At 39.2% G+C, this 23,006-nt stretch overlaps 1 protein-coding gene across 2 annotated transcripts in view; it reads right to left on the bottom strand.

Annotated features, from left to right (window-relative positions):
• The window catches only part of IBTK (inhibitor of Bruton tyrosine kinase), a 52,987-nt gene extending 30,358 nt beyond the window's left edge, over window positions 1–22,629 (bottom strand). For both annotated transcript variants that reach the window (XM_071444091.1, XM_071444100.1), the window contains exons 1-11: window positions 22,421–22,629; window positions 14,286–14,953; window positions 10,911–11,007; window positions 10,461–10,585; window positions 9,523–9,633; window positions 8,188–8,358; window positions 6,986–7,103; window positions 5,039–5,219; window positions 3,670–3,793; window positions 1,029–1,206; window positions 155–329 (exon numbers count right to left, since the gene is read on the bottom strand). In XM_071444091.1, coding sequence (XP_071300192.1) covers window positions 155–329; window positions 1,029–1,206; window positions 3,670–3,793; window positions 5,039–5,219; window positions 6,986–7,103; window positions 8,188–8,358; window positions 9,523–9,633; window positions 10,461–10,585; window positions 10,911–11,007; window positions 14,286–14,609 — 1,604 coding nt within the window. In that variant the 5' untranslated portion in view covers window positions 14,610–14,953; window positions 22,421–22,629. The remainder of the gene's footprint in view (window positions 1–154; window positions 330–1,028; window positions 1,207–3,669; window positions 3,794–5,038; window positions 5,220–6,985; window positions 7,104–8,187; window positions 8,359–9,522; window positions 9,634–10,460; window positions 10,586–10,910; window positions 11,008–14,285; window positions 14,954–22,420) is intronic.
• Window positions 22,630–23,006: the final 377 nt, after the last annotated feature.

The raw sequence follows: 23,006 nt of genomic DNA, 5'->3' as shown, positions 1-23,006 counted from the left end.
TAACAAAGTACAAAGTACTATTCTCTACCAGTACGGATAACTGTATTTACTGTGACTTCTGTATGAGCCAAAAAACCGTTTGGAAAAGAATTGTTCAATCACAATCACACACAAAAAAAAGGAAAAATTACAGCTGTTACTATCTTAAATATACCTGGTTTTAGGATCTGACTGTAATACAGCAAAATTGCAGCCACTAGGATCAGTGGCAATACTGACAGCTCGGTGGACAAAAGTCAGCTTCTGAAGTCGAATTCTTTCATACACACTGGTTGTATCATGCTCACAAGCCACATCACATGAAGGATGCTGAAGGCTTGATACAGGTTCTGTTAAAAAAAAAAAACAGAAAGTGAATACACATCACAGAAAGATCCTGCTCATTAAAATACAACTAATACAAAAAAGGCAAGACTTTGACGTTGGTATGTCCATTGATGGAGTAATTGAATAAGGCTAAACCATGCTGAACATTTCAGCTTGCTTATTTACAGAACATATAGGAGGAGAGCTGACAATTTCAGTTAAAATTTTGTCCTGTATGAGACAGATATATTCCTTGCAGAAAACCAAACCATCAGGACCTACTTTCAGTAATATGAGCCAAGTTAATAAGGTGGAAGTTGCTTCGGATGCTGAATTGTGCCCAGATAAGGGACTGGGAAACAGATTTCACAGACTTAGCAGAGCAAGCAAGTATATGCTCCTTCTCTTGCTCAATAACAATTCTCTTCAGACTCATCATCTAATATGTGACAAGATCATTACACTAGATCATTGTGCTACTACTATTCTCCAGAAGTACTTTTTTTCCCAGAAATCTCCACCTAAAGGTATACTGAAGGATGCAAAGTCAATCTTAGTATTACTGAGGAAAGAGTCCAGTAGCAGTCAATGCTAAAAACTGTCAGTCACAGAGAAAAGAACAAATTTGTCACATAATAATACTGTTAGAGATTGTAAAGATTCAATTAAACTTTTTTACTGATTTAAAAGTCCTTAAAAACCACTAAGAAATCACGGCTAACCTTTCTTTTCTGAGTTTTTTTTCCCTTCTTCCAGCCACTTCCCTGTAAAGGCTTCACCATCATGTGTGACAAACATGATTTCATTCCCATTCAAGGCAACATCAGACATGAAGACTTGCCGGCCATACACCCAACGACACTGCTTCATGGAGTTGTTAGATGACTTCCAGCAAAACACCTGTAATATCAAATTTTTCAAGAAAGGGAAAATCTTCATGTCATTTAAAAGCAGTTACATATTACACATTACTTTTTTAAACACAAGAATATGCCATCTCAAAATTGCATATAAAAGGAAAAAGACATTATTCAAAATTTTAGGATGAAGTGTTATGAGCATCTATTAGAGAGAATCCACAAGTAAAACAAGGAAAATCTATCATGATATCAAGATCCATTTGCTCATGACAAGCATCTGAAAACCTTCTCCAAATACTGAAATATCTTCACAGCAGTCATGTATAGGACAAGTTTTAATGACATCTTGACAAGGAGAGTAAAAGGTGTCAAGTCAAGAAACAAGTTTTATCTAGTTCTTAATTTACAGATTTTTCCAGCTGGTTTGCTTGTAAATTAGACAAAATTCAAAGCTAGCACACTGGAAATTTAAACCATTTCCTGTTAATTGCTTGACAAAAATCTCTAATTTCTCTGTACCAGTCTAAGTTTGAAATTAAGATCATGACCAAACACCAACTTCAAAACCCTCAGGAATATGAAGCACTGCATGCACAGTAAGACCCCAACAAGGTACACTGTACATGTCTGAAAGACAGCCCCAAGCAAGATAAAGTCAGAATGTGGCATCAGCAGTGCTAAAGTCAGGCCTTCGTTTTCTACCACTGAAGGACCTGCACAGGTCTGTTAGTATCCACATAAGTAAGGGGCAGAACAACTTGAGTAACCTATTTCATTTCCCCTGCCTTGAGCCCTAAGAATTAGAGAATGTTGAAACTGAAAGAGATCTCTAGAGGTTGTCTAGTCCAACCCTCTGCTCAAGCAGGACTACCCAGACAGCTTTTGAGTACTTCCAAGGATGTTATTTCACAACCTTAACTGGCAACCTGTGGCAGTGCTGGACCACCCTCAGTGCTTCCTGATATTCAAATGGAGCCTGCTCTATTTCAGTTTGTGCCCACTGCCTCTGGTACTGGCTCTGGGACCACTGAAAATAGCCTGGCTCTATCTTCTTTACATCTTCTCTTCAAGTATGTATATACAAGATTCCCTTTATGACTTTTATTTTCTAGGTTAAACAGTACTCCCTTCAAGAAAGTGCAATCAAGCCAAACCAGGAAGCACTGATTCAGTAAACCCAAGTGTTAAGATCCCATCTCTCTCCTTATTCAATAATTTATAATGCCCGAAAGCACTGAAGATCCCAAAACTTGTCAGTATTCAACATGAAAAGATATGAAATGCACATGGACTTTCTTCCTCTGATCCAGGAAGATCAAGTAATTCCTTACTGCTAAAGCAGTGTCCCAAAGATGTTGAAGGGGCACTACCAATACTACAGATGCTAGAGGCTACACCTCACATGATCAAATACTGAATTGAAAGCTCTGAGACAACTAATGACCTAATTAAAAGATAAGATCATCTCAAAACATAATTCAGCCAAATGCAAGGAAAGAAAAGGAAATAACCACATTGCTCCTTATTTTGATATACAAGCACCTTTTTCAACATTCTTTTAGAAGGCATTTCAGAAAGGAAAAGCTTCCTTGTAAACACCACTAGATGGCAGTAAAGGTTGAGATCTCTCAGTGAGCAGCTCGAAAAAAGGAATTTAGTAGGGTCCTGTAAAGCAGCACTTAAAGAGTAAGGGAAGAAAATAATAGTGAATGGAGTGACATCAGACTGGTGACTTGTCATTTACTGGGGTTGTTCCACAGGGCTCCTGAGCGCTGTTCTCTTCAATATCTTCATAAGTGACTTTGAGGCAGGACTGGAAGATACACTGAGCAAGTTCACAGATGATACAAATTGGGAGGAGCTGCTGACTGCCTCCAGGGCAGGGAGGCCCTGCAGAGACCTTGGCAAATGAAAGGCTGGGCAACCACCAACCACATGAAGTTCAACAAGAGAACGTGCTGGATTCTGCACCTGGAACAGGCCAGCCTTGGATGTATGGACAGAGTGGGGAATGAGATGCTGGAAAGCAGCACCTGAGGGCACTGGGTCTGTTCAGCCTGGAGGAGACTGAGGGGAGACCTCACTGCAGTTACAGCTTCCTTGTGAGGGGACAAGAAAGGGCAGGCACTGATCTCTGCTCTGTGGTGACAGTGACAGGACCTGAGGGAATGGCCTGAAGCTGTGTCAGGGGAGGTTTACTGCAAAAAGATCCTTCCCCCAGAGGGTGGTTGGGCCCTGGAACAGGCTCCTCAGGGAAGGGGTCACAGCACCAACCATGACAGAGTCCGAGAAGCATTTGGACAATGCTCTCAGGCACCTGGTGTGACTCTTTGGGATGGTGCTGTGCAGGGCCAGGAGCTAGACCTGGCAATCCTTGTGGGTCCCTTCCAACTCAGCATATTCTATGATTCTGTGAAATTCATTACTTTCTATGCATGACTTTGTCCTGTCTTACATTTAAAGTTTGATTAATCACTATGCAGCCTTCTTTATAACAACTTACCCTTCCAGCTTCATCCAGTGCCAGAATGCAAGTCTTTTGACCTCCATTTTCTTTAAGATGCTGGGTATCTACTTTATATTCCAAATATCCTCCACTGACAAGAACTTTTTTAAGGTTCAGCTGTCTGAAAGAACACAAAAAGTTAAATTAGTACCTCCCAGATATCCAGCAGATAACCTAGTACTTAATGTTGGTTCTATGACAGTTACCTTTTTAATTTACACAAGCAGTAAAAAAGTAAAGTTGAGGCAATGACACTGAAAAATTATTTATGTTTAGTTTCATCCTACTGGTTCTATTAACATAGTTGCTAATATTACAGCAGACTATAACTTTTGCTTGTTTTTAAATATATCACATTGTATATATGTAAGTTCTTCACAAAATTCTATGAGTGAAAATCAGTAGATTATGTAGCTTTGATTTCATCATTACAAAAATTTATTCAGCTGTTTGTATTAAAACATCTATCCTATCCCAGCAGGTCATTTCTCAGGGGTTTGCAAGGTCTTGGTTTTTAGCTGATCAAAATCACATTCATTATCTTTTTTCAGTTGCTTAGCATGAGAGCACAGGACACAGCATTAAGGTTCTTCAAGTGTCAACATCTTCATTTACAGCCATGTAGAAATTAAGAATAAAGCAATAATTAAGCTGTAATATGTCAATAAATACTGTTAGAATTTGAAGCAAAGCTGAAAAACTAGGGGGGGGAGTTATGTGGGCAAAATCAAATCTAAAAAAATCTATTCTAATCTGCCATTGCAAACTAAGTAAAAGAGAACAGGATTAAATATTTTCCTAAATTCATGAGTCAAGAATCCAGCTTCTTCAACAGGTTTTGCATTCTGGTTTTAACATACGTACCAGAGGATTTTACAACGTCCTTCTTGCAACCTAAATTACCCTTTATAATGTATTATATCTACACATTAATTAGGAAATTCAGACCCCAAATCACTGATTCAAAATCATAACAACATAAATAAACAGAAAAGCAGATCTTCAACATCTCTACCAAGATGCACTTAGACAAATGCAGGGTAACAGAGGAAGAAAAATATCAGTTTCAATGTCTTTAAACTTACAAAACATAATACTTCCTCCTAATGTGTTTTTTTTAATATCTTTGGTAAACAATAAGTGGTACCTTAGCCTCTTGAAAAAAAATCCCAAAAAACAAATGAAGAAACAAACAAAAATGATAGCCCTAGTTCATATGAAAGAACTACAAATGAAGAAAATACAGGGCACCACTGTATTTTCTGTACTTTATGCACAAAAATCTTGAAAATAGCTTGCAAGTATACAACTACAGTGAAATCTTCCCCTATTGTTCTTCATGACAAATTAGAAAAGTAACACATACTTGGAAGCTATCTTTTTGCACTGATAGTCTGCAAGTAAATAAATATCTCCTCTTTCAGAAACACATACTGTAGCGCCATCACTTGCAGAGACCAGTGACACAGAGATGTCTTTATGGTGTAGAGCAGAGACTTGGCGAGGTGCAGTTACACATTTTTCTCCATTAGGATCCAGCAGATAACCTAGAAAATACAACACACTCAAAAAATTACTTGTCATTCCGCACATTGTGCACTTAAAGGATACTTTATGACACTCCTTTGAAGAACCTTTAAATTCCAGAAGATTTTTTAGGTAGTTGGATAATTTGTCTCCAAAATATTTAGACAGATGAGACCCACCACACCTACTTGTTACTTCACTACAAACACCCGAAAAACAAGACCTGATACATAAAAATGAAGTAAGGCATATTCAACAGGGAAGCTATTTAATGTGGTGGTACTGCTTTGATTCCAAAAAAGGAGTATTTATTTGATCATACAAAAATTCAAGACAGGAGAAATACCATAACACTGGCATAAACTACAGATTATTTTGGACACTGGAATACAAAAAAATAAGCTTGTCCAAAAAATTACTGTAACTGCAGGTAAGCAAGAAGGCAGCAGTTAAATGAAACAGAAAAGGTTGGAGCTGTAATGCAAGATCTCTGAAAACATTAAAAAAATAAACAAAACAGGTCAGTGCTGCTCTGTTGCAACAAGAAACCTAACATCAGGAATCTCATACACGGCATAATCTTGTTTTTTGATTCTTGGTATCTTATGCCTGCACCACAGAGCAGAGCACAGATACCAAGAAACAAGCAGCAGAGCTGCCTCTACAGCTGGCAGCAACCCTGCCACAGGACAATGTAGGGCTATGCTCAAACACCTTATGGAGGCAAGGTTTACCACCACAGGTCTACCATGGTGCCCAGCTGACACAGATAATATCACTTAAGATTCAATTACTGTCTCTCTGTGGTACTGCACTGGGCCACATGCTAACCAGAATAATCCCAACAACATAAGCAACCATAAAAAAGCTTATATGATGGGTGCTTATAAAAAAAAGGCAAAAAAACCCAAGAAGACACTCATTACTAAGGTATTTCTCTGACAAATACAAGTTTTTTCACATACCTTTGACACCTTAATAGAAACACAAAACTACCTGGAACCTGAGGCCAGAGCTGATGCAGATTAAGTACCAGAGATAGCTAATAGTTTTGTTTGCCCATAGACCCAAAACTGCAAAAATGCAAATCCAAATCAATATAGCAATACCTGTTTATTAAAAAAGATAAAAGCAATTAAAATGTCCCATTCATACAAAAAATTAAGTTCACTGGTTGGAAATATATTTTTAAAAGGTTCTTTTTATATTTTTAAAAGGTTCTTTTTGATTTCAGAATAAGAAAAAAGTTAACTGAAGATTCTGGTAGTGGTATTGCTGAAAAAAATCTAGATATAGGAAAGTATTTAACTTTAAAAAGTTAGTACGGAAAAAGTTATCAGTAGCATGTTTACAGTGCTTGATGAAAGAAGGACATAGGCAGGAGAGCTGAAGGCTAGTTTATAATTTATTAAAAGCAGTGCCAGCCAGATTGCTGGAAGGATTGCCTTGGAGTAATTTCCAACACAGCAACATTCCATTTCCTCAAAGTATCCAGTAGCAGGACCACACAAGATACATGGAAGGTAAAAGTTAAAAAGAGTTCAAATGAGAGCTAAATCTGACAAGCTCCTGTCATCTCTAAATGTGAAGTAATTGGTAGGAACAAAAAATATTCTTTGAAAGAAGTGTGAAGGGATGATGTCATCAGATTGGTTAAAAAAAAAAAAAAGAGAGAGAGAGAGAGAAAAAAGCTTTATCCAGGCTTCTGTTCTCAGAAGCAGATGATAGGTTAAGCATGAACATCTTTCAATGGCTGGGTTTTACTGTCAGAATGCTTCTACCTTACCTAGTTGGCCGCCATTCAGCCCCATGGTATACACTGCTTCCTTAGTCCATAGCACAGTATGGAATCTGCCTGCAGCCACTCCAATCACCATTCTACCTTTCAGGTTTTTTGCCTGAACCTAAGCACAAATCCAAAGTACATCTTAATATTAGGTAGCAACAGGTGAATTTCACATGTACAAACTTCTGACAACATTTAACTCCTAAAGTCATCAAGAATGAAGCACTAATATCAATCCACATACAGTCTAATAAATCAAATTATTTCAGAAGTTTGTCAAGTGGGGAACTATCGCACTAATGAAAAAAAGAACAACTTTTTGTAATAGCTAATCAGAACTAGAATCAAGTCTCCTTGGGCTGTCTTCATATGTAAGATGTTGAACACGACTGAACAGGACATGAATAGCACAGCCACAAAAGACTCAGGTGCTGCAAAATGTCAAATAGAAGTTTAAACTCGGAAGTCCTAATGGCCTAAACACACTGCAGAACACTACACTACTAATTCCACACTTCACATTTAACTTAAATTTTCCATATTAAGATGATAAAATCATAGCAAATACTTTGGATATAGAGCTGTCATCACACTACTAAAGAACACACGGTACCCCAAAACACTATCCTGTTGCATTTTGGCCAATCATTCTTTTTGACACTAATAGTGCCATGTTGCTCTACTTAAAACTTCTTTACTTACAAAAAAAAAATAGACATTAGGCATAGAAATATAGTTAAGCTGCTGATGCCCATACCCCCTCTTCCCTGTCACTACTCTTCCCAAAGCACTGACTCCATCCAGTGCTTCCAGCAAAGGATGTAATGCTCAAACCCTGAGAGCCATCATCCAGTGATCCAAAAGGAGTTCAGACCATGATTCTCAAGTGATACATACCTATTAATACTTCAGCTACAGAACAATCTGGGGAAGAGGGAAGAAAAGGGTTTTGGCAGCTGTACCTTGTATCACACTACAAATTTTGGTCTTGTTCAGGTTACAAACTCAGACATTTATCAGAACACAGTTAAGATCTGAGATGTCTGATAACACAGAATCAAGATTTATCTGAACTCACATTAAACTTTGCTGTTCTGAAAAAGTTAAGGGGTTATTTTTATAATCTTCACATTTTACTTTCTGTTAAGAGAAACCAAAACAGCAACACCAAACAATTAAGCTTTGACTGATGTTATTTTTACCTGTCTTGGAACACTGCAATTAGAAGGAGGAGGAAGAATACCCAATTGATGGAAAGTATTCAAACCAAATGTGTAAACATATCCATCTTCTGTTAGAACAACAGTATGATCCTTAGCTGCAGCTATCTGAGAGCACTGATGACCAGTTAAGCCTTCAACAAGTCTTGGAACCTGAATCAGGAAAAAAAGAGTTGATATAAAAGCATATTGTTTTGTTATTAACCAGTGGTCATCCACGAAACTAAAGTTACACCAACAGAAAGTCAGGACCAAATATTGAAATAAAGATAAAATGCATTTGAGCACACAACACACTCATTAACATAACAACCACATCCAGTGCAGTAAGATTAATTACTTTCATTTGAAATGCTATCAGGGAAATGTCCTTTTCTATCATGAGAGATGAATTTTAAACCACCTGCTCTGAAATTAGATTGGAAACTACATCTTCAGGACAGCTGAACAAATATTAACTATCACGTGGTATTTTAAGTACCACAAACACTAAAGCTATCTTCCTCCAACACAGGATAATCCTAATGAAATTTCACAGAATAAGGAAGCAGTTCTGTATCTTTGAATCTCGATGCACTCTAACATGACTTCTCCTTTATTCAACCATGTAACATCACAATTTTGAAAAGCAATTTGAAAAAAAAATCCTAATTTAACAGAATTACTTTCTTTTACAAAAAGTAAGAAAATGTGAGCTCTAGTCTCCACTATAGCATTCAGCAACAGAATATCAGGTTCTACTCAATATTAGAAATTTTTAAAAATTACTATGCTGCAAGATAAATGCATACTACAAAGTAGGATAAGATGCTTAAGTCTAAGAATTGTCATCATATTTAGTCTTCTCAAATTTTAGTTTTATGTGTTGCAACAATGTACTATTCAAATGAAAATGACTTTTCAATTAAGTTGCATAAGTCTAGTAAAAAGCAACCCTACCAGCCCTCTTCCTGCCACTACAGCTTTCCAGCGCTGTACTGCTGTTTCTCTGCCAAAAAAGCCCAGACAAAAAACATTTGCTTTCACTTAGCTAGCATCAGCTGGCCTTTAAATCAACTCAACACAAGTTTGACCACAGCATCTAGCTATCTGAAGTTAAACTATAATTAAATGCACATTCCTCTTCTCTCTGCCACCTCACTATTAGCACTGGAGTTTTTCTGTTACTTAGTGGGAAACAAGGAGTTTGGTTTAAAATGAATAGCAAACTGATTTTGAAAGTACACTGACAGAAACTCTAATTCCCTTTTTAGACTTGCTGCTAGAAATAAAAGAAACATCATAGTAGACTACAAGGAGTAATACAAGACAGCATACCAAGCACGTTTGTTCATCACCATGACCCAAGCGCCCTCCTTGTCCATGTCCACATGTATACACTTGGCCTTTGTGGGAAAGGAACACAGAGTGGAATTTGCAGAGTACCACCTGAAAAAATAGCAAAAAATGGATGGGGAAGAGGCAACATAGGACAGATTAATTTTTCTAGATAATCTGAAAACACCTGCCATAAGTACTTTGTGAGTAAGTTCTGCTTTAAAGCTATATTCATGAAAATACAAGATAGTGGTATTAAATCATAGGACACATAAAATACTTGCTTTAAACATATTATGTACTGCCTTAAGCTACTTGAAGAGATCAACAGTTTCAGTTTATTAAAATAAGATCAAGCATGGCCCCATAGGCTAACAGAAACTCAAAAGACTGAGTCTTAAGGTCCACAATGCTGCCTCAGAAATGCCAAAGAAAACATGTTAAGACTGCAGCACAGATTGTCTGCCCTGAATGTTTGCTCAAGTTGTACTTTAAACTTTCAAATATTCTCAAACTGAAGTCACAAGAAGTTATTAGAGACATGTGCTTAACAGCATATGCTGCTTTGAACACAAGATGAATTTTAATTCAACAAGTACCAAGCACATTTATTATTCCACTTCAGTTCAAAATCTGACTGAAGTCATACAGTAAGTCAGCAGCTCAAAACAGGTACAGAAGTGTCAAGTATTTAATGACACACAAGCCATATATCCAAAATAAATAATATAGAAACCCCTGTTCTCCCCAGAAAACAGAGGAGCACAATTTCAGTGATGGTGAATGGGGTGCAGGGAGGTAAGGAGGTGGGCAGAGAGGGGAAGGCACCAACAACTGTTTTTCCATGGAAATCTTCAATGTTTGATAACTCCTTGGTTACTTTTTCCCCCTTACACACCCCCACCAGGAAAAGTGCCTGTGTAATACATGAGGAATACCTGTTTAATATATACGCCATTCCGAGGAAAAAGGTCCACCAATTCAGGATGATGTCTACCCTGCTGACCACCATGGCCCAAAGTAAAATTTATATTGTTTCCCCAGGTGTAGACTTCTGTGGGATCTGTAGTGAAAAAATCCTCTCTGGTAAATTTATCAGTATTGTGCATATTGACTTCAAAAAACAGCAGTTGCTATTTCTATCTAAAAATTGAAGAGGAATTTTTTTTATCTAAAACTGAACTTTAAAAACATTTAATATTATAAGAAGTAAGGTACCATGACAAAATATTCAAATAATAATGTTGTACAGATGATCAACACTAGCAACAGGCATCTCAATTTATGAATTGCCAATTAAAAACAGAAAACATTGTATACACTGGTGCATTCATTAATACATTGTTGAAACAGATCTCATTGCAAAATTAGACTATTTTATTTCTTACCAGTTTTCTTGAACACCACATGGATAGGCCTATCTTTCATCACAAGATCCAGGGCTGATAAGCCTTCTTTATCCTGAACATACAGACTAACACCATGCTGAAAGAGGAGAGGAGAAGAACTCAAGTTAATTTTAACTGCATAGCTTGATGTAAACCAGGTAAACCTTTTAAGGAGCAAAACATACCTTTAATTGAAGTTTAATACTGATAAAAGAAAATTTTCAGATTCAAGTAAACTGTATGCAAATCTAAAATAAACCAAAAATATTGCAAATCTGTTCTGCCATGTATACATCTTGTTGATATATTAACATGGATTTTATTGTCTCAACACTGACTGTGTAATAAACTGTAACCAGCAAAACACAAAGGGAACAGATGTGAAGATAAAGCACTGACATCTAGGAATGGCAAGTATTCACCAAAAATTAATTTACCAGCTTCAAAGGATGCATTTTCTTCAACTGGCATTCTACAGAATCAGTTTTGACAAACTAGACAAGTGACAAAATAAAAAATAAAATACTATGACTTTGAAAACAAGCAAGGAACAGAGTTTCACAGTTGCTGAGAAAAGGCAAGAGGACACAAACAGCCAGGAAAGAGAGCATTAGGGAAGGTTCAGAGGCACAAAGCATGTACAGGTCATTCTTTCAGAACTTAGACAGACACAGACAATCTCTGTAAATACCATTTTTTCAATAAAAAAGAGTGCAGCTACAGCAGCATTAATTTTAGGAAGGAAGTCAAGTGCCATCAATCACCTCCCAAAAGGGAACTCCAGATGTCCTCAAATAGAATCTAATAGCCAACTCAGCTGTACCTGTGTACCTTGTACCTGAGGTCATGGCTAATATAAAGGATACCTTAGAAAACCTCACACTTAAGAGGTAAACACATGAAATACAACTTTTTTTGAAAAAACATTCCCCAGAAGAACAACAGCACACGTTCTCCAAATTATAAAGACAACCCTAGTGCAACAGGGCTGGGATTAATTTGCCATATAACAGAAAAGACTGACCTATTTTTATGACCTAACAGATAGCTGGATATTCTTCATTTCTGGAAGTTGTTTAAAATATTCACAAACAGACAGAGGCTGTAGGGATATTCACATGGTCGGAATTTGTGAAAACAAACTCCAATTGCTGCATGGCAAATCTCGTACTTAGATACAGCCTGAGAATAAGCCAAGAATACCTCCAGCCCACAGCAGAAGTCTGCCATCCACACTAGTTTAGGAATCCAGGGGCTCATTCTGGAGCTGCTACTGTTTAACATCTTGACTAACAACCTGGATGACAGGCTAGAGTGCTGCTCCCTCAGCAAAGGTGATGACAGGAGACCAGGAGGAGTGGCTGATAAGTCAGAGGGTTATGCTGACATTCAAAGGGACTTTGACAAGCTAGAGCAACAGGAAGAGGAACCACATGAAGTTCAAAAAAGGGAAATGCAAATCCTGGTCCTGGGGAAGAACAACCCGGTGAACTGGTACAGCTGGAGGCTGAATGACTAGAAAGCACCTTAGTAGAAAAGGAATTAGGGACTCTTGTAGACCACCAGATGACCACAAGCCAGCAAGCTCAGAGTTAAGAATGCTGAAAGCATCCAGGGCTGCAGGTGGGAGTGTTGCCAGCAAGCATTACTCAGCACTGGAGTGCTGGGTTCAGGTCTGGACTCCCAGACAGATAAGGACATAGAGGAGCAAGCTCAGCAAAAGACCATGAAGATAATGACTGGGGCATCTGACGTTGAAAGAGAAGCTGAGAGAGCTGGGATGCTTAGCCTAGAGAAGGTTTGGGATGGGGGAGGGGGACAGCAAGCCTAATCATACATAATAAATACCTAACTGGAGGTCAGAGGTAGGGATGACAGCGATATCCAGTGACAGAAAAAGTGGCAATGGGCACAAACTAACATACAAGAAATCCTGTTTAAATCTAAACCACATTTTTACTGCACTGATAATAAAACATTGGAACAGAGACATCTGATGCTCTGCTCAAAATCCAAGCAGACATAGTCCTGATCTGCTCCAGCTGACCTTGCCTGAGCATGGGGGCTAGATTAGGCAATCTTCAGAGATTTCCTCTATCTCACCTATTTCATAATTCCATTCTATAATCAGTTCCTGTTGTCGCTATAATACCTTAAGAACACATCCTTTTTATGACACAGTACAGCAGACAGACTTCAGTTAAGGAACTAGAGGAGAGAGCAGCCTCCATGAACTGTTTTGTGCTGCTTCTTAGAACAATATCAGCCGAGCTGGCTAGTAAAAAAATCTCATTCACTTATGTAACTGACAGAAAAGTAAAAGACATTGGGGAAAAGCTGTACAGGCCTCCTGTAAGCAAATATCAAAGATACAGATATACACACATGCACTAGAGGACTGAATACTTTTTCATATGTCACATGCACAGTTTCCAGTTTTCTAGAGAACAGAATCATTCGTACAATGCTTATAAAAACATCTACATTTTTCAAGTTTAATGAAAACTTCCCCACTCTGTAAGGGGACAGCACATGAAATAAATATTTAACAGTTATCAGACCATACCAGATCCACCATCTTTCTATTTAAAGTCTTGTAGGAAGCAGAGTTACATCTACAAATGGCTAGTCATTGTAATTTTAAAAGTCTGCATTCGAAATGGAACATTCTCTGCCTTAAAAGGTTTCTTTTTAAAAAACCTTGAACCACAAATATTTCATTTTCTCACATGGTTAAAGAGACTCTGAACATCTCAAACAAACATCTCTTCCCTTTGCTGTACTTGCAATAGGAGGAACAGAAGGAAAATTAATTAAAAATATATACAACTTGCTAATTGGATGGGAAGAAACAACAGTTGTAAGAAAGGAATAAGGGGGACTGAGCAAAAGCCCTGGTTTAAAATACTAATGAAATGGAGAGTCACTTAATAGAATACTCCATATCTTTAATTGTTTATCTCTTAAATATAAGATTAATTTCTAATTATAACTCCATTTAATTTTCCCTTATTTTTCATGTTCTCTAACATCAATTGATACAATTATTGCAGGTCTATTTTCAGAGTATCTTTAGTCTGACCACTCTCTATTTTTAAGATCCTCTACTTTTAAGATCATCTACAGAAACGAGTCTTCAAGGAAGTCCACAATTAATCAGGGATCCTTTCTCAGTGCTGATTTCTGCATGGGCAAAGGCAGACATCTGTATTAACAGAGACAACCTTCAAGTAAATCAATGCACTGCAATCTGAGCACAGTATTAAGACAAGCCTCAAGAGGCTTCCAGTCAAGTTTAAAAACACACTTTTACAAAAGCAATACAACTCTAAAAATTGTAGGTGCCAAGGAAAATTACAGTTGCAGATCACTCACCTTCAGTAATGACAAAACACAATCAATGTATCCATAAAATATACTTCTGTGCAAAGCTGTCCATCCAGACTCTTTGTCTTTTGCCAAGAGATCCACTCCTTTGGTCTCAGCCAACCAGTCCAGCACACCTTTTTTGCCACAAGACGAAGCAAGATGTATAACATTTCTACCAAAGGCATCTTTGATAGTTGCAGCATTGTAGCAGTAAGAAGAGAGAAAGGCCTTGATCTGGCCTTCACTTCCTCTGGTAACTACAGAAATAACATCCAAAGCATGCTGTAGAGATCGACACTTTGAAGTGCACTCTGGCATGTAAGAATTCATCTTCAGTGCTAAAGGTGCTCTTCTCCTTAAGGGAAACAACCCTTAAGTGTATCAAGGCACTCCAATTGAGTACACAACACAGTGCCTTAGAAAAATTATAATTCCAAGGATGTAAATCCAAGTTTATTAAGCTGCCATTAGAAGTCTTTGTACTGTTATGTTTGGCACTTGATCCAAATAAATATTTATAAATATATATTTTTAGAAGTCTTATTTCACCATTTTATATAACAAATAATCTTGTCCATAGAAAATTCCAAAAGTGAACTACCTCTAGTGTGCAGAGGGGGATTCCCCCTCCACACTACCTTATTCTTCTAAAACTCCATAATTGCAAGGGAGACCTGAAAGAGAGCAAACCAGAACAGATTAGTAAACAAAACCACTTTGCCCCTGCAACTGTAATGATTTAACTGCATATCAAAATAGCAAGTACAGGACAAAACAATGTGACAAGGGCTGATTGACCTGCCCCATGCCATCTGAGCTTATACTCAGACATTCAATCAGATTAAAAAAGCATTACTCCCTTCCCCACCCCAGCCTCCCAAGGCACCTCCTACCTTTCTTTGACATAAGTTGTTTAGGCCACAAAGTAAACTAGATCCAAAAAAGTTTGCTTTCCCACCCTGAGGATCCTCAGGATCCTGACTGTTTAGTGTCTAATTGTATCATTACTTTGTCATCAGAAACTAAGAACTGAACTAAAAGACTGGGTGGGGTTGAAGCCATCCACCAGAAAATCCCCTCAGCTGTTGAGTACACCATGGCTAACAGAGGCATTGTTAGTAACATGGCAGAAGGAAGGAGAGACCACCAATCTTCACAACCACTGCGATAAAAGGCTTGTGTCCCACTTTCTCTTCCCTGGCCCAAACACTTATCCATGTCCCTGGTAATTCCAATCTGCAGAATCAATAGGAAAGCTCCTCTCCACCACTCCCAGAGCTGCTCACAAAGGTGGGGTGGAGGATGGCATCAAAGCAAATAAAAGCAGCTTGTACAAGAGACATGAACTCAGGCTGTTAGCACTCATGCAGGGCTAAGGTCTAAAGCTCCTGAAACAGGAAAGAAGAAAAGAGGTCTAACTTGGAAGGGGTAAGGGACAAAGAAGAAGGAAAAGGAAGCAAAAATAAGAATAATTCTTCATGAAAAGATATATTCACAGTCTGGGGCATACAGCTCTTCTGCTTAGCTGTGCATACTTATCTTTAGCATATACATCTTTCTCTGGCATCCCTTTTCTCAAAAGTAAAGGTGGCCTGACAGAAACACTCACCTGGCCTATGAAATGTCTGCAGTTATAGTCAGAAGTGTTACAAGACGTGCAGACTGCAGTACAAAAATCACACACAAACCCAGAAAACAGAAAAAATGAACTACATACATCATTAGTACAAGACCCCCAAAAATCACTCTTCAGCCTTCCAGATATAAGTTTCAAACTGAGTGAAACAGTATTCAGTTCATGTTTTTGTTTGCTATGCAAAACATAATTTAAAGTTGTTCTACCCACAATTAAAATATTCCAAGAGAAGCTGAGCAATGCCATCCTGAAAGCTAAAAAAGAACAAACTAAAAATGTTAACAAGCCCTCAGAGTGGGAAATGGGGGGATAAGACAGGGATGAGACACACCAAAAAGAAAACCAACAAAACACAAAACTCTCCCATCCTACTCAGCTTAGCAGTCATGATAAATGTTCACATCCTACTCCTTGACTCCAACCTCATCAAAAAGGTTGAGCTCAGCTCCCATTTAGTGCTTTTCAACCACTAAATGTATAACCATATTTTCTTAATATCTTTATTTGCAAAGACATATCAGAAAAATATGGTTTTGTTTGGCAAAGTGAAATCCCAGTACTCCTCCTGTTTTAAGAATCAAGATTTCCATAAAGCTGCAAGCAATCAGCTTAGAGCAAACATTAGCAATAGAATCTAAACTTTCAAGGAAAAAAAAAAAATCTAGTCCAGAGTATTCATTTAAATATCTCATAACAAAGCCTCCAACAATTACTTTTCAACCTCATTCAGAAGGGTTACAATACTCAGAATGCAAATCTACGGACCAGAAGTTGTTCAGTGTATACCTTCAAAACAAGTTCAAAGAGCAGGCAAATGAAAAAGAAAAAAAAATATCATTTTTATTCACTACAATTTAGTCCCTCATCCCTGACCAGGGGTAGCACCAGGAAATCTTTACAAGACTTGAACTGACCCCAGCTGTTCAGCTTAGATTTGTCACAGCAAGCTTCAGTTCACTCTACAGGGCATTTTCCAAACAACATACAAACTTCTGCAGTAACACAAGAAATTTATCATATATATGTGTGGAGTTTTGTCCTCTGACCTTCTCAAGCCTCAGATTATAACGAGAAGTAAATGACTTGTTGCTCCAATGAATCGAAGTGTGATAGGTAACTATTAGCACACTCAGACTGCCAGTGCATCAAACACCCTTCTGAAACTAATAATTAAAAACAAAACACCCTCAAAAAAAAAAAAAGAAACCAAGCCAAAACAAAAAATTCTACAAAAAAACCAAGCATTTCAAGATCTACAGGAAAAAATGTATCACATCTCACCAATATGACACTAGGTAACAGAAATGTCATGGAAGAAGTAAAAATTTTATGCATGCCTTGTAAAGCACATCTTAAATATAGCTCATTGTTTAAGCATTACTATTGTTGCTACACAGGAAAATAAAGGTAATGATAAAAACAACAGATTAAGAAAAATCACTCAGGGGAGACATAAGGTTGACTAATCTGTTAAACTGGTATGAAATGGCACCACCACCCAAGAAAGCAGTCCTGCTGTCCCCTGTGTCATACCTTCCTTTGTGCAGATCCACACCTACCTAAGGCACTGAATTGCATGAGAAAATGATCCAGAAGAAAGCAAATCCTGAGCTTCGTGCCATTACAAGAAAAGAACAGAGGCCAGACAAAAACTTATTGAAGGCACCTGAGCTCCAGCCTACCAAACACCAAAATAATGTGAATAACAAATCAAATATTAAAAGAATAAAAAGCCTGCTAGTAAACAGAAATATAAGCCTGCCTATCATACACTAACTCCATCACAGTGACATTTACTTCAGCTATGTGAAACCTGACTCTGCTGAATTATTTCTTTATAAGTCATTCCAACCCAGCCTTTCTTTACTGTAAACATTACAAAACTAAATACTATATTAGTATATTGATATATATATACACCTTGAGCTGAAGACAAAAGGCTGTAGATCAAGTTTTCACTTAAAGCTGTCACGCTGGCAACAAACATTGTCACAAAATCTGAAAAAAGGTGATCATCAAACCTGACTGTTCCACAAAGGAAGTCCTTAAGAAAAACCTTAAAACTTTCAAATTGTGAATTGAAGCTCAGGTCAGTGTGAAAGCATTTCCACCATGAAATGCTTACTTTTAGTATATCTATGGAGTCCCAGCTGAACAGAGAGCACCTAAAACAAGCACAAAACAGGAAGAACCAGCATTTTTTAAATTTTGAATTAAGATGATCTGGAACATGGTGCCATTTTGATTATCCGTCTCCACTTTTATTTGCAGATATTTCTGTAGGCTTCTCAGCATGAATCACATCCATGTTATAATACCAGTGTCTTCTAAATGTTGTAAAAATTAAAAGACGTAAAAAGCTAAATAAGACTATAATATTTTTAACACTTTTATGATACAGTAAGCATTATCTGGAATTCAAATTATTTTTAAAAACTGATTCCTAATTAACATTGCAGAAAAAAAGTCATAAAAAATGAAGGAATTAGAACAGCGTTCAAAGTATCACAAAGATATTTTATTTCAGCAGCAAGTGGGTTTCTAACCCTCAGAGACATGAGCTATTTATTATACATGTTCATAGCCCAGGAAAATGTAAAAGATTGGAACCAATTTGGAAGCAATTCTTTAGTAGCAAGAAAGTGTTTGTGGTATCTCGCCTCCTGCAAGTGGGTAGGTAGGGCTGTCTTACTCAGCTCTCCCCCTCAGAGAAGGCAAAGCACCACTGCACCAGAGCTGTCAGACACCCTCCCCGAAGGAAGGTGTCAGCTGCGTCATCTGACCCTATGGAGGCAGAACTCCTACAGCTGAAACAGCAGCTCTGCACCTACTGCGCTGGTCTCAAAAATCTGTTTCTCTCAGGAAGCCACTACAAAAATCAAAGCTGTCACACCTCTCCTGAGTATGAAGTGAACAAAGATTCTACAAATACCTTAGTGACTAAGGATGATGGTGATAGATTTCATTTCCTGCAAACAGCAGACATGAAATCTCAACATTTGGGAAAAGCGAACAGAGTTGGCAGAAGCCTCCCACTGTGAAGTTCCAGAAACCTCCCTCTGTGTACCATATTCGCTATCAATGCATCCCCAATTTTCTCTTTTTCCAGAAAGCATTTCCACAGAGGTTGTGTGCTCTCAGCTCAGAGGTACAAGGAAACAGCAACCAACCCTCACCTCATGGGTGGCAGTGTCAATGTATGTTTCTAGCATCCAGTCTGATTTGATACTAGAACTGCCATCTGTGGTCCTTCCTGAATGCCTATACTCAGGTGTTAGAGCTACCAAAACCTGGTTAACATGGATGTGGATACTGGTACCAAGAGAGTGGCTGGTAGCTGCTGTTGTGCCTTTTTTCATTTAATATGGACAATGGTCTTACATGGAAGTGAAAGAGAACACAGAAGAGATTCAGCTACTCAGAATTCAGCGCCACTCAAAGACAGATTGCTGGGTTTGCATCTTCAGTGTGCACTGCATTAAAGTAACTCAACTGTCAAATTAGTCACATGGCCCTGAAACCCATCCTTGGCCTGATTTACTAAAAACATATTTCTTCTTAAAATTGGCAGAACTTCATTCCATTCACTGCTTTTTTGTCAGAGTTTAATAATTTATTTTTTCAGTGTTATTAATTTTACTAAATATCAGTCACACCTAAAATGCATATGGTGAAAAATTACCTAGCTCTCCTAAAACAGAACTAAGTAATGGTGTATATTTTTCATACAAAAGAAGAATACAGCTTCCCTTGTCAAGCCTAACACCCTTCCTTAAAAAAAAAAAAAGTAAAAAAAAAAAAATGGTTTTTCTGAAGGCACAAAATTAATTTTCTTTTCCTTTTGATAATAAGTTGCTAAGTAAAGTGAGACTGGCAACACCACACATTTCAAGAAGGTTAACTCTATCCTTATAAGGGTATTGCAGTATCTTAAATATTTCCAGTGTGGAATGGAAGGGTGTTGTTTTTTTAAACAAGCGTGCTGACATTTCTCCACGTTGGTCCATTCGCATTTGTTTCATAACACCACAAAAGATCTGTAACCATAACAGCACAGAAATCCTTAAAATATTTGTACCTAAAGCAAACTTCACTAAACAGACTACTTGATTAGTAAGCTAATAAAAAACGGCTTACAGAAATAAAGCCATAGGAATTTGCTATTGTGTTACCACTTTTCCAGGACTTTCTGTTGACTATATTCTTACCTAAAAGCAAATTTCACTAACACCTATTAAAGAGACAGTTTAGAATCTGACAAAAGTGACCAGAAAATTGAGGCTAGGTAGTAATATAACAGCCTTAGCACTGGCATTAAGCAAGATTCCTCAAGGAAACACAGATGAATTCCTAGATAAACAAAGGAAGTGCACCTTTCAGGTACAGGTGGCACATTGTCCTAGCCTTTAAAAACAGTTAGACTACTAATTCCTGCTCAGATTACATATCCACAGATAGTTTAACCTGTTCACAAATTCCTTGTATGTTAGTTGAAGAATGAAGAATGAAGAAATCTACGCTTTCCAACTCCTTGAAATCACAATGTATTTTCTGGGGAGAAAAGTGATTGAATGTACAAGGAAAACCAGGTAAATCTAAGCTATGCAGTAGCTAAGAGTGGTTTAGCAGCCTGAAATTCCCACAGAGAGACCTTTAAAAAAGCAGCTTCTTCTTGACTATATAATAGGAGCATTGAGACACAGAAAACAAGGGTTGTGCCCTCCTCAATGCACAAAATATCAGAGTCCTGCTTCTAGTTCAGATAGCAAGTTTTAAGAGAAGCAAGTAAGTAGAGAAAAACTTAGAAAGAGTCACTAGGATTCAGAATGTTTATGGAACAACCCCTGAGTACTAGCAAATTGGACCTCTTTTCTCCTTCAGCTGTGGCTTCAGCAGACCACCCAGAACCTCTGAATAAGGCGTCTGTTACACAAAGAAGAAACATCAAAACTCCAGTCCCTTTTACTCCTGACAGTGGACAAAGCAGCCATTTGTTCAAATTTCAAAAAAGATCCAGATGATATGTCAGGAAGGATTTTCAAATGACAAACTGAATGCACGTGAGGCTCTCAAAACAAGCTAGACAACAAGCAAACTGCTCAAGTTATAAATAAATGTGACCTGCCCAGAAGCAAAGCTATGAAGGAAAACCAATTTGCTTTGAAAGACACCACATTCCACCATGCCCACTATGTCCCTTGGGCCACTGCTGCTTCTTTTCCTGGGATGGGGCCTCCGTGCCACCACTCAGCACAGGTACACCCAAGCACAAGTGACCTTTAGAGGCTCTCTCCAGATTTTCTGTGACTTCCTCCTTTAACAACAACAGCATAATCCTTATCAGAATGAGACATTCAGCAATGCAACAACCCTAATTCAGTTGCTCCTAGCTGAGCTAAGCAGCACTGCCAATTAAAGGCTGACACATCTGTCAAAAAAAGACCAAAGTACCACTGGTAGCTAAATTCAGCTACAAACGTCAGAGCACATCTATCACTGGGGAATCATTGTACATAAACAGTAAACTGTGATATACTGTGCTGTGCTTATCAAGAAATACTGAGGACTGCTTATGCTTAATAACTTAGTACTATTAAAAAAAATTAAAACAAAGTGCTATAGGCAAAAGTACAGTGAGTGCAGCTACAGTCACTTCCACAATCCATCAAGATCTTGCTTCAGGCTTTATTGAAACAGATAATGCTCAAGGGAAGTTAAACACAACAAACCACAAGTGCGCACTAGAACTTCACCCCACTTCAAATTATGTCCGATAAATCCATCAAGGACTTTTCCATCTTGGGAAAAAGTGACGTTTTTGAATTAACTGGGAACTTCTGGTACAGTTTTATTGTAGGCTACCCACACCAGATGTTGGTGGGCGATTACTGTTTTTTGTAAACCACAAACTGCGACCAGTTTCCACAAAGACAGACAGCTACACTGACCACATAATCAAAAAAAGAGCTGTATTTCGCCTAGGAAGACTGCATGGAAGTATCTTTTTAAAATAACTTAGGATACTTTAACGAGACCGCGGCTCTCCAGTGCTTACGGTGGTGGTCTAACCCAGCAGCACTGTGAGCTGCTACCAAAAACTGACAAGTATCACCAAGAAGGAGAGAAACACGCCAAGCTTTCCCTGAACCCACAGCTGAGGAAACCTGGCAAGAGGCTCCTGCCAGTGTCAGGGCGGGGGAAGGTTAGAAATGCTTCAGGGAGCCAGAGAGAGGCCAGGAGCAGGCAGAGGGGCAGGGGCCCATTCTGACTCCCACTGCACGCGTCCACGTAACCGAGGAGCGATGAGAGACTTATTGACACAGGAGGCCGAGCCACGAAGCCGGTCCCCTCCCATTCTACGTGGCCGGCCGTCCTTTACCCTCCCTGGCTGCCTTGCCCGGATCTCTCCCCATTCCTTCAGCCGTCCACCGCCGCCGTCCCGACCCCTCCGCCAGGACCGTCCCCCGAGCGGCTCCCCCGCCGGACGCTCCGGCCCGCCCCTCACCAGTCGCTAGATGAATGGACTCGGGCGGGCAGGGCGGGACGCGCGCTGGGCAGCGCGGGGGCTCATCCTCAGTGACTCCGGGGCAGGGCCAGGCTAAGGCTGCAGCTGCTACCGCGACAGCTCCGCCGGCGACAGCGACGGCGACAGGCGGGGCCCGCGGCTCTCAGCGGGGGGCACCGACAGCAGCCGCCGCACCCACGAAGAAGCGAAACGCCGATTGGCCGCCGTGCCGCCGCACCTCGCGCGCCGATTGGCTGCGGCTGCCGCCTCGGCCCCACCCCTCGCGGCCGAGCCCCGATTGACTGACAGGCGGGGTCAGGGGGACGAGGGGGCGGGGCCCAGGGCGGCCGTGGTGCTGCAGGGGTTAAACCAAGATGGCCGGCGGGGATGTGGGTTGGGGCAATCGGTCCCTGGGTCGGGCAAGGGAACCGGCTGGAGTTATCGGGAAGGGGGGGGGAGCTGAGAGGCCTCCTTCTGGCAGTCCTGGCCGGAGAAGCACCGTGCCTTGCTACGAAGGGTGGGATGGGTTTCTGGTAAGGTCACGCCTCCCTCCCTGGGGGTTCAAAAGCAAATAGTTAAATAACCA

Source organism: Agelaius tricolor, unplaced genomic scaffold, assembly GCF_023055355.1.
Source record: "Agelaius tricolor isolate 1412-34295 unplaced genomic scaffold, bAgeTri1.0.p SCAF_1, whole genome shotgun sequence".
Taxonomy (NCBI): domain Eukaryota; kingdom Metazoa; phylum Chordata; class Aves; order Passeriformes; family Icteridae; genus Agelaius; species Agelaius tricolor.
The sequence above is the reverse complement of the archived record's forward strand: the minus strand, read 5'-3'. Positions and strand labels throughout refer to the sequence as shown.